The sequence below is a fragment of the Dasypus novemcinctus genome, chromosome 13 (genome assembly GCF_030445035.2).
Source record: "Dasypus novemcinctus isolate mDasNov1 chromosome 13, mDasNov1.1.hap2, whole genome shotgun sequence".
Lineage (NCBI taxonomy): Eukaryota > Metazoa > Chordata > Mammalia > Cingulata > Dasypodidae > Dasypus > Dasypus novemcinctus.
In genome coordinates this window covers 29347234-29365140 of record NC_080685.1, presented here as the reverse complement: position 1 = coordinate 29365140, position 17907 = coordinate 29347234, and the positions used below count along the sequence as shown (strand labels likewise).

Genomic DNA, 17907 nt, shown 5'->3' with positions numbered 1-17907 from the left:
GCACAAAAGAAAGTGCAGCCTGCCCAAGAATGGTGCCGCACACATGAAGAGCTGACACAAGATGACGCAACAAAAAGAAACACAGATTCCCGTGCCGCTGACAACAACAGAAGAGGACAAACAAGATGACGCAGCAAAAAGACACAGAGAACAGACAGCTGGGGCCAGGGGGTGGGGGGAATGAATGAATCAATCAATCAATCAATCTTAAAAAAAAAAAAAGGAGACCCAAAAAATGAATTCACTTTGGCGGTGGACTTGGCCCAGTGGTAAGGGCGTCCGTCTACCACATGGGAGGTCCACAGTTCAAACCCCGAGCCTCCTTGACCTGTGTGGAGCTGGCCCATGTGCAGTGCTGATGTGCACAAGGAGTGCCCTGCCATGCAGGGGTGTCCCCTGCATAGGGGAGCCAAGGAGTGTGCCCCGTAAGAGCCACCCAGCGCGAAAGAAAGTGCAGCCTACCCAGGAATGGTGCCGCACACATAGAGAACTGACACACAAGATGACGCAACAAAAAGAAACAGATTCCCTTGCTCCTGACAGCAACAGAAGTGGACAAAGACGACATAGCAAATAGACACAGAGATCAGACAACCGAGGTGGGAGGGGATGGGGAGAGGAATGAATGAATGAATGAATGAATTCACTTTATTTAGACCTCACTTTTAATTCTTGGAATTTAGGATTAGAGAATGAAAGGCTATTTTCTCCCTCTAGTGGCTTCATTTTCTGTAACTCTCAACTTGCTATATATCTGACCAGTGGTTAATGAGCAATCCAGACAAACTTAATAGTTTTCAAGATGGTCATTCTCAGCACTGTACCCCTATTTTATTTCCTCAACTAAATTTGTTTGATTTTAGTAACTTAGTTTTATCCTGTTGAGAAATTGAATGCCTATCCCAACCATCGGAAATACTGTCTTTAGAAGGCACGCATGCCCCAGCAGCAGCTGAGACAAGAAGCTCTGAAAAATAGTAGTGAACCTCCCAGGACTAAGGATCTTTGGATGTGAATGTTAAGCACTTGATTTAAACGTTTAAATAAGTCACAAGAACACATTGCACTAGACCTGTGTATTCCTAACTACTCTGAAGATCTCAGGGAAAATAGGGTCTGGAAAGATATTTTTGAGTTGAAATCAGAGAAGAGTTAGAAAATAAGGTCATTCATTTGGACGCCTCCTGCAGTTTAAGTTGCCTGGATTCTTGTTATCTAGGGCTTAATCAATGAGTGCCATTTTTCATCATGTTAGAAAATGAGTATTATGCTTTTATGGATATAGTTCCAGAGAGACCAAAAACAAGAGTTGTCTAAAATAAATAGGATTAGAAGTAGGGGCCACCAATGACTTATATTCCAGAGTCATTTCTAAACAGTTTCTAAGGAAAGGTACTAACTAGAATACTGGCAAGTAGATGCAAGTTCAATGTAATTTAGATCTGGAGCTTCAGTCCTTCCCGCCAGACTGTAGGCATTATGCTTGGCACTGTCTACTCCCACAAGCCACTGAAAATAGTTCCTTCTTTTACCATAACTCTTGACAGGGTCAACTGTCGCTGGAGTTGTCACATAATCTCCTTTCTTGTAAAATCTTAGGTAGTCACTACTATGTTATGTTGTTCATATTTTGAGCTGCTTGGTTAGCAACCTACATCTGAACCTGGGATGGAAAAATAAGCTCTACTGCCTTTACCCTTTTCTCCTACAGAGGTAGCCATTTCTTTCTTGTATCTCCATATAATGGCAGCCCAATGGAGAGTGGGATATAAAGAAAAAGCATTTCAATTTTTGATTAAAATCATTGTGATAAGGAAACTCAGCTCTTATTCCTATTTCTAGAGCCAGTCATTTCCTTTGTATCTTTAACCCTGCATCTTCAATTAGATATTTAAATGAAGAAAATACTTTTGCTGAGCTTTTGCCATCCTGTACATATCTAGTGTCATCTTTATCCTAGGGATTTGAGCATCTCTTTCTGCCTCTGGGTGAATCAGGACAGATGTAATAATTTACCTTGGATTTCTTTGTTTGGTGTAGAAATGAAGTTTTCTTAACTTTTCTGCGACCCTCACTGTTGGATATACTTTAATTTTTCCTTTTCTTGTCTAGTGAGCCGGATCGAGGAAGGCTAACTCCCTCCCCCGATATCATTGTTTTGTCTGACAATGAGGCTTCCAGTCCCCGTTCCAGCTCCCGAATGGAAGAAAGACTCAAAGCAGCCAACCTAGAGATGTTTAAGGTAAAGAAAGAAAGAACTTTGTTTCATGCTCTTTCTCTTTAGTTGCATAAAAAAGTTCCAATTTTCTTGACTGTGAACGTTTTAGATATAAATAATTAGCAGTGATTAAAATTCTTTATAGTGATTATAAACCTCAAGTGCGGGCCTGTTTAGAGGGCTCTATTAGAATTAAGTGGAGAAGATAGTTCTTCATAATTCAAGTCATATAACTCTTAGTCTTATTCTGGGTCTCAGAATATGGAGGAATTACTAAACTTCTATGTATATCTAGAGGATATACATACAACAAGGCTTAAAAAGATATAGAAACATTATTTCAAAGGCAAAAACATTTCCCTTTGGATATTCTTTTATCTTGCCAGGTATCTGGTCAATTAACATCTAATTGTGGTCTCTCCATTTATTCTTGCAAGCATTTTTTTGGTACCTTCTGAATGCCAGGCACTGTGCCAGACCCCAGGAATACGAAGATAATTCCATTATTACTTCTGCTTTTTGATGGTTTCAGACCAAAGAAGTAGAGAGCATCTTGCAGAAGGGGATTCTGGGTACTGCTGCCATAGCTGACAGTCTCCACATTTCCCTAGGGGAAAGGCATCGAGGAACGGCAGCAGCTTATCAAGCAGCTGAGGGATGAGCTGCGATTGGAGGAGGCCCGACTGGTGCTGTTGAAGAAACTGAGACAGAGTCAGCTACAAAAAGAGAATGTGGTCCAGAAGGTATTGTACCCTACAAATAAGGGACATGGGTAAATGAATGAAAACTGATTAAGTTTTTACTATCCCCAGTAGGTTCCGCTCGTTCTTCTCTGGTTATATGATTTTTAGTTTCTAGGGATAGTGATATTTTTTTATCTGAGCCTTAAGGAAACCTTGATTCCATTTTTTCTCATTTTTCTTTGTGGTCAACTGGAGCTTCACACTGACAAGGATTTTTTAAAGTTTTAGATGTGTACCAGATTTCCACTTCTGATTTTTTTTTTCTTCTTTCTCCCTCTTTCAGACTCCAGTTGTACAGAATGCAGCATCTATTGTTCAGCCATCTCCTGCACATGTGGGACAGCAGGGCCTATCCAAACTTCCCACCCGGCCTGGGGCCCAAGGAGTTGAACCTCAGAATTTGAGAACATTACAGGTATGTGATCCATAGTGGGATCTTAGATATAGAGTCCTCTCTATTCTCTTTGGGGGCTTTTGTGAAGATTATAGAAGAAAAGAACCTGGCCATGATAGAGGTGTTATTACTACAGATAGTCCTGTTGGTCTCTTCTGGCATGATTTAGTCCACAATAGAAGGGTGAATAACCCTCATTTTTTTTACTTTAGTTTTTTCTAGTTTAGAAAAGGTTCCCACCTTAGCCCTTTTTCCATATAGGTAAGATAGCTTATGCAAAAAAAAATTTTTTTTCCAGGGAACTCCTAGCCACTAATGAGGATTTATATAAATGGTAGATTTATCCCATAAGTCATTGACAGAAATTAACAAATTTAACTGTGTTCTTAGGTTTCTACTTAACTATATATTGTTGGCAGTATTTTCCCTTCGGTATTTTGTGGGACATTATACTGCCTGTCATTGTTTCTTTTCTTCTTTTTCCCCTTCAGGGTCACAGTGTCATCCGTTCAGCGACCAACACCACTCTCCCACACATGTTGATGTCTCAACGTGTTATTGCACCAAACCCAGCCCAGCTGCAGGGTCAGCGGGGCCCACCCAAGCCTGGCCTTGTACGTACCACAACACCCAACATGAATCCTGCCATCAATTACCAACCGGTAAGAGGGAACCCTGTGTGGAAACAGAGAAATCTTTTCTTTTCTTTCCTTGTTTAAAGGGTCATAAGTTTTGAGGTTTGGGAAATAGAGAAACTCTAGGACAAGGGTAATTTGGATGGACCTTGGATTGAGTACAGCAAAAAGTTAATTTAGAGGAATTATATGAAAATCATGATGGAGAAGAGAAGTTATAGAGCAGAGCAGCAATAAGCTAAAGTCTTCCTAGAATACAAAGATGAAAGATCTAGGGAATAAGAAACATAAGGGGGGGAGCAGATTTGGCTCACCTGATAGAGCGTCCACCTACCACATGGGAGGTCCAGGGTTCAAACCCAGGCCTCCTGTCTCATGTGGAGCTGGCCCATGCTCAGTGCTAATGTGCGCAAGGAATGCCGTGCCACACAGGGGTGTCCCCCATATAGGGGAGCCCCATGTGCAAGAAGTGTGCCCTGTAAGGAGAGCCGCCCCACGCAAATAAAGTGCAGCCTGCCCAGAAGTAGTGCCGCACACAGGAGAGCTGACACAGCAAGATGACGCAACAAGAAAGAGATGCAGTTTCCCAGTGCCGCTGACAAGAATACAAGCGGACACAGAAGAACACAGAGTGAATGGACACAGAGAGCAGACAACTGGGGAGGCTGGGGGTAAGGGGAGAGAAATAAATAAAATAAATCTTTAAAAAAAAGAAAAGAAACATAAAGGCATATGACATAAAGCTTCCCCAACCTTTATTTTTCTTTTAACAGTTTTAGCTCACAACCAGCCACCAGTGTGTTCTCCTTTATTCTGTGCCAAGGTTCTTTTTTCAATAAATAGTTGGACACCTTCTGTTTTCTTTCCTTGGTTTTTTGGGAAGCTAAAAAGTCCATACTAGAGTCATATAGTGTCTTCTGTCAGGAAAGCAAGAATTGGCCCTTTCTCCAACATACCATCACTGATAACCTTTTCTCAATCTATTTCAGCAGTCAAGTTCTTCTGTCCCCTGTCAGCGCACAACATCTTCTGCCATCTATATGAACCTTGCCTCCCACATCCAGCCAGGGACCGTGAACAGAGTATCCTCACCACTTCCTAGCCCCAGCGCCATGACTGATGCTGCCAACTCCCAAGCTGCAGCCAAATTGGCTCTTCGCAAGCAGCTGGAAAAGACACTCCTGGAGATTCCACCCCCTAAACCTCCTGCTCCCTTGCTTCATTTCCTGCCTAGCGCAGCCAATAGCGAGTTCATCTACATGGTAGGCTTGGAAGAAGTCGTACAGAGTGTCATTGACAGCCAAGGTAAGGTTATTTCTATCTAGTCCCTTTAATCAAGGGCATTGTCAAGCCTGATTGACATGTGACAGGATATCTCAGGGTACTGTGCAATATAAAATAACCTTTACTATTGCCAAACCACCTGCATCCCTTATGCAGAAGCTGTTTGGGAGCAACCTATCAGAAATGCTTTTGGGTATCTGCATATCTTGGGCTTAATATTTTTATTGCTTATTTTGTATATTATACCTTTTTTTGTGTTGTATAGTTCTTTTGAACAGTGCCTATCATGCATGTATAATTTGATGAACAGAACATATATTTTTAATATCAGTGAATGTGTAGTATTGTACTACACCATAAAGATTCAGTCCCTGTCCTTTGAATGTTTACAGTTGAGAAAATAGACATACTCATACTTATCCATAGATGAGGATTACTAAGTATAGGGGGGAAATAACCAAATAAAAGCTGTAAATCTACATTGAACCAAACAGTGGATTTAGAAGAATGCCTGACACTATAGAAAAGCACCCAGAAGCTCAGCATTGCTGAGAAACAGATTACAAACTGGGGAAGTGGATTTGACCCAACGGATAGGGCGTCCGCCTCCCATGTGATGAACTGGCCCATGCACAGTGCTGCTGCATGCAAGAAATGCTGTGCCACACAGGGGTATCCCCCATATAGGGGAGCCCCACACACAAGGAGTGCGCCCCGTTAGGAGAGCCACCCAGTGCGAAAAACGTGCAGCCTGCCCAGGAATGCTGCTTTACACTTGGAGAGCTGATTCAGGAAGATGATGCAACAACAACAAAAAGAGATACAGATTCCGGGTGCCACTGACAAGAATACAAGCTGTCACAGAAGAAGACACAGCAAATGGACACAGAGAGCAGGCAATGGAGGAGGGGGTAAATAAATAAAATTTTAAAAAGAAAAAGGGTATTCTTTAAAAAAAAAAAAAAAAAGATTACAAGGTGAGTAATTCAGACACTTATAACTAAAGGCTTTTATATGTGTATATGACAGGGATAAGTGCATTCTGAGGTAAGGTGATGCCCAGATATAAAAGTATTGGTTGAGTTAGAGTCCTTTGACTGAATTGACACAGTGTTTTCTTAGAGCGGTATAGTAGAAAATCAGACTTTAGATTCTGTCCCCAGTTTTATCACTGTAATCTTAGTTTCCTCATTCATAAATGGGGATGGTACTCTATGAATTCCCTAAAGTAGTGGTATTACAATCAAATAAAAGTGTTTTATAAATGGTAGGGGGAAGCGGATTTGGTTCAACAAATAGAGTGTCTGCCTACCACATGGGAGGTCCAGGCTTCAAACCCAGGGCCTCGTGACCCGTGTGCAGCTGGCCCACGCACAGTCCTGATGCGCGCAAGGAGTGCCGTGCCACACAGTGGTGTCCCCTGCATAGGGGAGCCTCACGCGCAAGGAGTATGCCCCGTAAGGAGAGCCACCCAGCGCGAAAAAAGTGCAGCCTGCCCAGCTTGGCACCGCACACAGCGGAGAGCTGATGCAGCAAGATGACACAACAAAAAGAGACACAGATTCCCCTTGCCGCTGACAAGAATACAAGCGGACACAGAAGAACACAGTGAATGGACACAGAAAGCAGACAACTGGGGGGGAAGGGCGGAGAAGGGGAGAGAAATAAATAAAAAATGTTTAAAAATAAATAAGTGGTAGGGTAGTATTTTTTATATTTTGGTAAAATATATATGAAACATAAGATTTGCTGTTTTAACCATTTTTAGTGTATAATTCTGTGGCATTAGTCACAGTGTTATCCAGCTGTCACCACCATTTTATCTAGTTCCAAAACGTTTTCATCACTCTAAACAGAAATTGTATACCTTTTAAGCAATAACTCTCCATTCCCCACACTTTCCTGACCGTGGTTACTTCTAATCTATTTTCTATCTCTATCAATTTGCCTGTTCTACATATTTCATATAAATGGAACATACATTATTTATTCTTTCACATCTGGCTTATTTCACTCAACATATGTCTAAGGCTCATCATGTTGTAATATGTATCAGAACTACATTCCTTATTATAGCTGAATATTTCATTGTATTATATACATAGCATGCTTATCCATTTATATGTTGATGGACACTGGATTGCTTTTGCCTTTTGGCTGTTAAGAATAATGCTGCAAAAACTAAAAATTTAAGAAAGACAAAAATAAAGCTGCTAGTAAGATCACTGGTGTGCAAATAAATATCTCTTTGAGTCTCTCTTTTCAGTTCTTGAGGAGTTTACCTCAGAGTGGAATTACTTGTTCATGTGGTAATTCCAAGTTTAACATTCTGAGGAACCGCCAAATTTTTTTCCACAGGGCCCACACCTTTTTACATTCCCATCAACAATATGTCAGGGTTCCAAACCCTCCATATCTTTGCTAACATTTTCTGGTTTTTTGTTTCTTTTTAATAATTGCCATCCTAGAGGGTAATAGAGTATTATATTTGTATATTATTTAATTCAGCAAAATAAACTCCCGGAAAAGATCCATTTGGTGAAGAAAATCGGAGGAGGAGAGATGGAGAGGAAATGTAATGGCACTGATTATTTTTCTCTTGCTGGCATCTAGGTAAAGGCTGTGCTTCACTTCTGCGGGTTGAACCCTTCGTATGTGCCCAGTGCCGCACAGATTTCACCCCTCATTGGAAACAAGAAAAGAATGGTAAGATTCTGTGTGAGCAGTGTATGACCTCCAACCAGAAGAAGGCTCTAAAAGCTGAACACACCAACCGGCTGAAAAATGCTTTTGTTAAAGCCCTACAGCAGGAACAGGTAAGAATTTTGGCTTCCCACCATCCACTTGCCCAGGTTTTGTTTTCCCAAAGGGAAGAGTTGTCCATGTGATCCCCATAGACTTCTAGACCTGGAGCTCTGGGTTTCCTTTTTTCTCCCTTATCATTCTGTCTTTCCTGTTTACAATTTGAATGAATATTTCTGATTGTGTAAGAACATAGTTACATATAATGACTGAGGTTAGGGAGAAGGGACAGAAGGCCTTTCCCCAGAGCACTAAAGAAGTCCCTCTAAACTTTTTTTTCTCCTCAAATGGATTTTAGTGGGAGTAATCTATATTTGTACTATAAATCTCTTTGAATGAAGTAATTATCTACAGCCATTATTTGATGTAGAAATGACAAAGGAAAAGGTAGATTATAAAATAACCAAGTGAAGAATGGTTGTGCCAAAGTCTGTGAACATTTACTATAATATTTACAGAATGAAAATATCTTGGGAACGGGAAAATGTGTTGGGAAAGTCACATCCTTTTCCTGTATCTTATTTCCCACCCTACCACCCATCAGATCCCTTTGTTCGTTAAGGACATTCTAGAAAATGGGCAGGCAGGAATAAAACAAGAAACTCGAGTAACTCATCAACCTTCATTACATGAGTCCTTACCACCTATATCTTTCCAGTCAACTTGTGAGAATCTTCTTCCCTGGAGAGAGGGATTCTTTAATCAATGAAGCAGGTTAGCTACTTGTACCCAGAGATCTCCACCCACCCACCCCACCAAATTCTTTTGCCTTTTCCATATCCCTCCAAATAGCTGGCAACATTAGAGATAAGAAGACTTCTAGGTTTTCTGTTTAGGAAATTGGGTGCTGTCCTGCCCAACTTGACCTGATGACTCCCAACAGGAAATTGAACAGCGATTACAGCAGCAGGCAGCCCTCTCCCCGACTACAGCTCCTTCTGTGTCCAGTGTCAGTAAACAAGAGACCATCATGAGACATCATACACTTCGGCAGGTAAGGAACTTTTTTCTCTGCACTCTGATTTGTCTTGAGGGTTTGTGAACCATTTATCTCAGCATACCCTTTTTCCTATGGGAAATTACATTGCTCTTCTGCTTTTTTCCCATATCCTTGCCTCCCACTTAACCTTGCATCATTGCAAAGTTCTGATCTATCATCTCCTCATCATTGCAGGCTCCACAGCCCCAGAGCAGCCTCCAGCGTGGCATACCCACATCTGCCCGCTCCATGCTTTCCAACTTTGCACAGGCACCCCCGCTGTCTGTGCCAGGTGGCCTCCTTGGCATGCCAGGTAAGAAGGGCTGATCTGAGAACTTGTCTCAGGGCTTGACTGGTTAGTACACAGTGTTTTAGCAGCCCCTTTTAAGTTAATTGTCCATTCCTTTGCTTTCTGCTCTTTCTTTTGGCCTCTTCCTTTCACACTCTTTTTATTATTCACTACATGTTTGCTAATTCATGTTTTATGCTAGGTATAGTGCTAGAGACTAGTAGGGATTTGATGGTGAAAACAACATAGTCCCTACCATTATAAATGTCCCATCAGTGGCCAAGTGGATATTGATCTTTTGGCCAGGATCAGTGCCAACTGTCCTAATTCTGTTTGAATGATCTAGAGATGTTTCTCCATAGTCAGGTGCCCCAAAATCAAGGCACCTTCAATTATTCCATCTCTTTGTCTTGATTGTTTTCTTCTCACCACTATATTACCTCTCCTATTCCATTACCATCATGCTCAATATTCCTGGTAGAATTGAAATTTCAGGAAGATCTCTTTCCTAAGTCTTGGGAGTCAGAGGAGAAAGTTGCTACTAAAATAAAACTATTTGAGTCTGGACAAGTACAGGCAACTTCTAATCTTTTCTCCCGGTCTCCAACTCTGCAGCTCCAGGATACCACAGGAGGGAGTTATTTCCTTTGTTAATACCTACCTCTACTTTTGTCTCCTGGGTCTAGGTGTCAACATTGCATACTTGAACACCGGCATCGGAGGACACAAAGCCCCCAGTTTGGCAGACCGGCAGCGGGAATACCTTTTAGACATGATCCCTCCCCGGTCTATATCGCAGTCCATCAGTGGACAAAAATAACGCCTGTTCCACATGTCCTGCCCTAACCTTGAATCCTATACCCCTTTCCTCTCCCATTGCCCCCAATTTCCATCGCATGCAGTGCCTGTACTGGTGCCTACCATACACGGAAAACAAAACAGAAAAACAGAAGACACAAAATAGAAATCAACAAGAAAACACATGCACCCTGCCACTTCCCCTTTATTTCGCACTGCTGCGATCTGTTTTTCTGCTGCTCCGTCTTCTCTCTTCAGTTTTCTTTAATGGTTAGGTGACTCTTCATCTCTGATAGAGGTCAGAGTGAGGTCCTGGGGAGAATCTGTGCCCTCTGATGTGTGTTTCTAAAGTTTGTTCTTATGCTATAATTATTATTATCATTTTTAATGATGTTGTGTGTTCTCCCTTTGTTCAATGGACGGTTAAACCTTTTTATTGCTTTCTTCCTTTCTTCCTCTCTCTCTCTCTCTCTCTCTCTTTCTCTCTCTCTCTCTTTCTCTTTCTCTACCTCTGTTTTAAACACAGATGACGTTCAGTTAAATAATAGGAGCATTGCAGTAGGGTCCCCAACTGCCAAAGTAGGACATGACTGGGACTCTTAGGGGCAGAAGTTTTTAATGCACTTAACCCAGGGTGGGGAAGGAGGTGGTGGCATCAAACAAGGAGGAATAGCACCCAGCTGTGGGTGTTTCTGGACTGGAAAATTTGGGAGGTAGTGGTTAGTATTAAAGTTGGGCTCTAAGAATGAGGGGGAAGAGCCTGGAGGGAGAAGCTTTAAAACTCAACCACCCTGGAGTTTACCCATGGAGAAGGAGGAAGAGCTACAATGATGAACATAATGTTGAGCCAGGGGCACTGAGAGCAAGAGTAGGTCCTGGCCTTCTGGATGCTGGGGGAAGGAAATTGGTCTTCTGGTCCCAGTGGGGACACAGAATTCTATTCTAGGCCAACAATCCCAAATTTATTTCATCTTACTTTCTTTTAAAATTCTCCCCCATCCCACCCCCTTTTTAAAAAATCCTTATCTGTACCCTCTAACCACAACCCCATCTTTAGTATAGAAGAATGGCTACAGCCATGACTGTTCGCAGGCTGAGTTTGCTGAGTGTCCTAGAAGTTGGAATGGGGGTATGAATGAATAAAATGGCAAAGGGGGACATAGACTTGGAGGAAGGGGTTTCTCTCCCAACAGTTAGAATTTTCACCTTTGTCTATCTCCTTTACCCTCTCAGTGCCAGGAAATAAGGGTGAGGATACCAAATCATATTGTAGTACTTGCCCTGATCGTGCTCCACTTACTGCAGAACCAGCTGCTCAAAGCTAGAGAGTTTATGTCAAAACCAACTTTAGGCCTGTGCGATCTGTGCTATAAAAATAAGTTTTGTGGTTGGGTGGTGGTGATTTTATTTTGTTGTTGTTGTTTTCCCCAGAATTCTATTTTTGCCTTTTTTTTTCCTTTGGTTTTGTTTTGGTTTGCTTTTTTTCCTTAAGTGCTACTAAGGTAGAGAATGAAATGAATTGTGCAATGATGCTGTTCTGGGAGTTGGGGAGGTTAGCATCCCTTTTGAAGTGGGGAGGAGCAGGCTGTTTTTGAGGTAAGGGAAGCCCCTTAGGGTAAGGGTTTCTGCTTTCCTTATTATGTACACATACCCGCCTCTCTAGCTCCAGAAGCTGCCAGAGTCTGCTGATAGGATACTCCAGCAGAGAGGTATGAGGAGGAGTTTTAATATTTGCCCTTGGAAGCCACCTGGGGAAGTTCCCTCATTTTTACTTTTAAAAATTAGTTTTTTTTAAAGTAAGAAGGCACTTTTAAAAGTAACACACAGACAAACTGCACATCTTCCCCATAAAGTTTGAGGGTGGGGTGGGAGAAGGAGCAAGAATCAGGCTTAGTTTCCCCCACTCTGGCCTCTATTCCCAACACCCCAGTGCCACTGGGGTGATTATACTGGCCCTACGGGCTTTCTCAGCTTTTTCTTCCCTTCCCCCAAATTCATTGAGCACTTAATAAAGGAGCAGAGATGCAGCCTGTGTCTGGGCTCCCCCAGTGGTGAAATGATCTGGAAGCTAGATGCTAGTAACAAGTAGTGATGGGGTTGTTTGAGTATTTTTCTGGGGAATGTGGTACCCCTTGACTGTAAGTTGTGGGGGAGGGAGGGGGGTTAATGGAACTGAGTCTGGGATTATTTTAAAATCATATATATATATATATAAAAAGATATATTCTTACATCTTTTCTTTGCCCTCTGTGCTTTGAAAGCACTGGATAAATCGTTTGGTTTTGCTTTTTTCTCTTCCACAAAATTGGAAGCTTTTCTGTTTTGTTTTTAATGTTTTTCTTACCAGTCATCTAGCCTTGTGGCATGTCTGTCTAGCCTCTTACCCCCCATAATGAAGTGCCATTTCTGTTATGTCTCCCTCTCCCCCAGCTCAGAGGTGCTCAGAGGTACGAGGTGCCCAAGTTTGTCAGTTGAGATTAAAAGTAAGGAACAGAGAATGTGCAATACCTTCTGACTGGGGGCTTTCTCTACCCTGAGCTGATTCCTTTCCCTGGGAGCCAGGCCACCTTTGAATGGACTTTGGAAGTAAGATATATAGAAATGGAGAATGATGGGGGAAGAAAAGTCTGTAGTCGAGTGCCTGCTTAGGTGCTAAGGCAGTTGGGGGAGGGGGTGCGGGGGAGAGGGCGGAATCTTCCTCGATTTATCCCCTCATGGTCAATTACATAGAAGCTGCTTGTTGACTAGTATAGCTCCGTGACCCTTCACTCAATCACTGAGGTTTGATTTCTTACCCTCTTTTCACCCCCATTTTCATGCCCATCCCAGGGAGTAATGATGGGGGTGAGGTCTCCCTAATCATGGTAAAGTATTAGCCTTCCATCTCGTCTCTTCCCTCCCTCTCCCCCATTTTCCTTGATTTTCTTCTTTTTCATCACTGATTGCCTTGTCCCTCCAAATCTATTGCTACTGTCCACCCCAGGTCTGGGCCTTGTGGACACTACACCCAGTGTCCTAAGGACAGGAGGAAAGACCCTGTCTTCTGTGTTCTGAGAGTCAGCCTTTAACCCCTGGAGCTCTGAATGAAGCTCAGGGTAATAATCAAGTGAGGATCCTACAGGTTCTGCCTGGCTTCCTCCATCCCCAAAGGCTCTTAAAGTAGTAGTTTAGGGATGATGTTCTACTCCCTAGAAGCCTAAAATGGGTGAATTAGCAGTAGGGCTTGAGTAAAACTGGGGGACAGAGGTCCTTATTTTTTCAGTTTTATTTTATCTTTTGACCACAGCATCTGGACTCCCTCCATCCCTGAAATAAGTATTTTTTCCATATTTTTGGATATATGTATGGTAGATTTTTTTTTAAAGACACAGAGATAAATGTTTTCCTGCTTTGGTTACCTTTCCTTTCCCCTTTAAAAGGAATTAGCTGTAGAACTGCTTTGTAAAGATGCTTCTTGATATTTTACTTTTTATTCCTCCTCCCCAACCACTGCCCTTTTCTCCTCATTCCTCCAGAAGGCATAACCCTTCTCTCCAACCCCCCCATCCCCTACCCCCTCCCCAGTCCTAGGTTCCCTTCCCCTCCAACAAGACCTTCATTAGCTTATGATATTTGCTGCCGAGATGTTATAACAAGGACTCATTCGTGTATATAAGCTATTTCTTGATCCATTTAAAAGGAATTGTACATTGTGTAGAAAAAAAAAACCTGAAAAAGAGAAAAAAAAAAAGCCCTAGCCATGGATATTGTGAAACTGTGTTATGTCATTTTGTAATGTGCCCGTTTGTGTATGATCCGTGCAAAAGGGTTTCTGGGGAAGGGGAGGGGATAAGGAGGCAGGGCTGCGGAGGGTGGGTAGGGGAGTGGGCAGGGCCCAGCACACTGAGACTGGCAGCTGCTCCAACCCCATCCCTCCTTAGAGATGCCACCTCCCCCACCACTCACCCCTAATTTGTGCCTTGCCTCCCCACCCTGGAGTAGTTCCTCCGGGTCACCAGCACTGCCTTGGCAGAGCCCACTCCCTACCCTAACCTGCCCATCCTCTCTATCCCCCAGCATTAGGTTGATACTGTGGGGAAGTGCTGGGGGTTGGGAGGTAGCCGAGGAATGGGGCAGTTCCCGGGGGCATCGAAACCAAGTATTATGAATTGTAATTGTATTTGCACTGTTTTTTTTTTCGTCTGATTGCATCAGCATATATACAATATACCTATATAACAAAATTCAGTGTCAAACTTTCTTATGCAAGGGATTTCTCCCACCCCCACCCCCAGAAAAGAAAGAATCTAGTCTAATGGGCCTTTGAGGGTTGCTTGTCATGGGGACTTCAGAAAGAAAGTATTTTAGTAAGTCATCCTAAAGAGGTCTCACCTAGTGAGAGTACAGTTTTAGACTGTGAAATGAGGTGAGTCTGGGCTACTGTGAAAGAGGGCTCCTAGTCAAAGACTGGAGCATGGAGCGAACCACCAACACAAAGGGGATTGGGGAGGGTGGCACAGTCAGGAGACCTGAGATCTAGTCCTAAGCTTCCTCACTAACCTGCTGTATGACTTCTGGCACAGTTAATTTTCTTGAGATTCAGTTTCCTTATCTTTTGAGTAAAGGCCTGACCATCTGACCACCAAGTTCAAAATTCTATTTTATGCTTCCTTCCCCACTTACCAAACAACAGAAAAACTCTTGAGGTGAGGGAAGTGTTTGACTGAAAAACCAGGGAGGAAACCAAAGTGACTAGTGTTGAGGTGATGATATATGTGATAATGCCCTTGGAGAGTTGCTGGTCCCTTACTCTTAACCCTTGGTTTGTTGAAGGCAGCAGAGTTATCTAGGACATCACAGTTAGACCAGTAACATCTTTGTCCCTAGACCTCCATACCTCCATTGTCAGGGGCTGTGCCCCAAGCCCCATCTCAGAACCAACCACAGCACCCTTGAGAGTAATCAGTGAATGCCCCTAGTTGGTGGTCTAGTACTCCCTTTATGATCTATAGGATCCAGAATTTTTCCCTATCTTCTTGGTGAAGAAATAGGAGAGCTTAGATACCATCCACATTTTGTCTCCTCTCAGATCTTATCTGATACCCTAAAGGCTGCTATTTCGGTCTGTCTTCTTCCTTCAAAGGCCCAATTTCCCTACAGCCTGGCCTGAGTACTCCCACTCTCTTTAGGTTCTTGGCTGGTAAAGCCCAGAGGAATACAGGATGATGGGTGGGCCCTGGTGAAGGATAGGTTGGGGGTGGGGGTGGGGAGCAGGGAGGTGGGATGGGGAATGGCCTCCCCTGGAAGGGGTGGGCGGGAGGGGAACAAGACCCTTTTGCACAACTCTTTTAAGTTTCCTTTTTTTTTTTTTTTTTTTTTCCAACTCATTCTAATTTTCTGCATTGTGTTTGGGAAATAAAATGAAAAAAAAACTAAGACCAATAGAAACTGGTTTTCAAAAAGGCAAATACACTCCCATCTGTTTCAGATGCTGCTGAGCATTTCAGCAGTGACAGATTCAAATAATAAGCTAATTTTTGGAGAAAGGATTAAAAGAAAAAAAAAAACTTTGTAATATTTATCACTTGCAAGCTATGTTTAATAAAGAAAGGAATGGTTTCTAAACTGTCCTGTGGCTTGTGCTTTAGTCATGGTGGGGTGGGAGAATTTTAGGGGTAACCAGAAGACAAGCTATGGCTTGAACTCCCTGTAGCCCAGCCATGTGATGATTATTAAAAAACCCTTCTCTGCTTCTGTATTCTTTTCCTCTCCACCTCTGGCTGAAGTCAGTGTTTGGGAGTCCACCACTAATCTTAGTTACCTGGTGTTTCAAGTTCTGAAGGTATCAGGGGAAGGGGTTAGCATTTTTTTTTAACTTATTGTTTTATGATCTTTGTCAGACTTCCTCATTCTCATTGTAGGTGACCCTTCTTCCCCAGAAAACAAAAATGAGGTGTGTGGGTATGTGTGCAGGGGAGGTGTCTTCTGTGAAATCATGGCCCCCACCAGGACTCGGGAAAACCCCACACAGTTCTGAGAGTTGTGGGATCCTGACAAAGGCTGGGGTGCTTGAGAGGCAGTGACAGAGGGATTGGTGGTCACCAGTCAGGAAGCTGGGGGTTGGGGGCCCCTGTCCATCATGCACTGGCTTTGGGGCTGCTGCCATGTGGATGATGGCAGAAGGGGGTGGGGAGATCCACTCCCACCTAGAAGTCCCCTTTGGATGGGCATGGCTTTGACTCCACTCAGCATTCAGCAGGGAGGAGAGCAGGAACTGTCGTGGGCCAGCTGGTTCACAAAGTGGTGCTGTGATGTCCTGGAGCCCCAGGGGTTAGCATTTAATCCAGAAGGATGGGTCTCCATTCTGCCGTAGGGATAGGCCATTCTTACCTGTCCTTGGCCCTTCCTATCACACTGCTCTAGTCTACAATAACTAAATCCTTTGTAACATTCTGGTTTCTGCATCTGGGGGCCTTATAACAATATGGGTACTCACCACTTTTCTTGGCAAATTGTAGAATATAGTTCCTCAACAATCGGAATACAGAGTTGGGCTGTCTCCACCTCATTGCCTCAGTCCGCCAAGTTTTCCTTTCAACCCAGAGCATTAACCAGATCGTAACGTATTTTTTCCATTTTGGTTTTTTATTTTCAACAAAGTACTTTAGGCCCACCTAAAGGAAAGGATGTCATCCTAAAAGAGAGGCAGTCATTTCCACAAGCAATTGATGTTTGGGGCTGTTCTTAGCCTCCTGTCACATTTCATAGTTAAAAGCTACTTTGCCCCTTGAACAGAGGGAGCAGTCGTGGAGGAGGTGGGTCCAGCTTTGCTGGAATCTTGTCATTGGTACTATCTTTGCTCTACAAGAGCCCAGAAAAAACCAAGTTTGGGTCCCCTAAAACCCTGGATATTCCCTCCCACAAAGTCCTCCCCCCTTTTGGCACAATACCAGACAATCCTCGAGGGATAGATAAAATAATCGAGAGCCTGGAGCTTTGGCTTTAGGTTGTGATAACTGCTGGATGAAGGGGTCTGTGGGTCCTTGGTGCCATAGACTGGCGGAGGCCCTCTTTGGACACCTAGAGCTTGGCTGGTGGGGGTGGGGGAGTTCTGTAGATGGGCAGAGTGCTCCACAGCCTCTGTCCTTATTCTGCAAGGGAATTGAGGCTACGAAAACCCAGTCTCAAGTAATACTAAAACCTGCTTTGAAAAATATAAATCAACGGGAGGGGATGCACCCTTAAGAGGGACTAATGTTTTGAATCGGGGGAGGGGGAAAATGAGTATTCAGTTGCTCAGATAAGCAGCTCATGTGAGCTTAGATGTTCAGGACTAAGCTTGTCCCAGTGTTGGGACAAGGAACTCAGCACCCCTTTTGCCCACCTACCCCACACAGACCACAAGGAATGCAGATTGCCTTTCCCCAGGTCAGACCTTAGCTTGGGCGTAAGGAGAGAGAAACGGAGATTTCAGACTAGAGGGGTTCTGCTTGGACAATGGAGATGATCACAGAGCCCTTTGCCCTGCCTCCCTGCTTTGGGTAGAACCCTTAAAGCTATACATCTTTGGGAAGTTACATACATATTTGGACCATGAGGTGGATATATTAGATCGGGTTATGAGGCATGTGTAACTGGGTTAGGGGTACCTCCCAACTAAGCTTGGTTTAGTTTGCTGTCATTTGGTATTGGCGGGGGCTGGTGGTGAAGGAGGGATAGAGGAAACACACCCTCTTCTCTCCACATGTGGCTTAGCCTGCCCTTCCCTAGACAGAGGCTGAAAGAC

General features: G+C 43.3%; 1 protein-coding gene across 2 annotated transcripts in view; it reads left to right on the top strand.

Moving 5' to 3' along the window:
- The window catches only part of GATAD2B (GATA zinc finger domain containing 2B), a 97592-nt gene extending 81846 nt beyond the window's left edge, over positions 1–15746 (top strand). The window contains exons 3-11 of one of the 2 annotated variants that reach the window (XM_004474961.4): positions 2113–2242; positions 2830–2961; positions 3245–3376; positions 3847–4017; positions 4980–5295; positions 7888–8090; positions 8960–9070; positions 9251–9368; positions 10031–15746. In XM_004474961.4, the coding sequence (XP_004475018.1) occupies positions 2113–2242; positions 2830–2961; positions 3245–3376; positions 3847–4017; positions 4980–5295; positions 7888–8090; positions 8960–9070; positions 9251–9368; positions 10031–10164 (1447 nt within the window). In that variant the 3' untranslated portion in view covers positions 10165–15746. The remainder of the gene's footprint in view (positions 1–2112; positions 2243–2829; positions 2962–3244; positions 3377–3846; positions 4018–4979; positions 5296–7887; positions 8091–8959; positions 9071–9250; positions 9369–10030) is intronic. The other variant, XM_071207451.1, reaches the window with a different exon arrangement.
- Positions 15747–17907: the final 2161 nt, after the last annotated feature.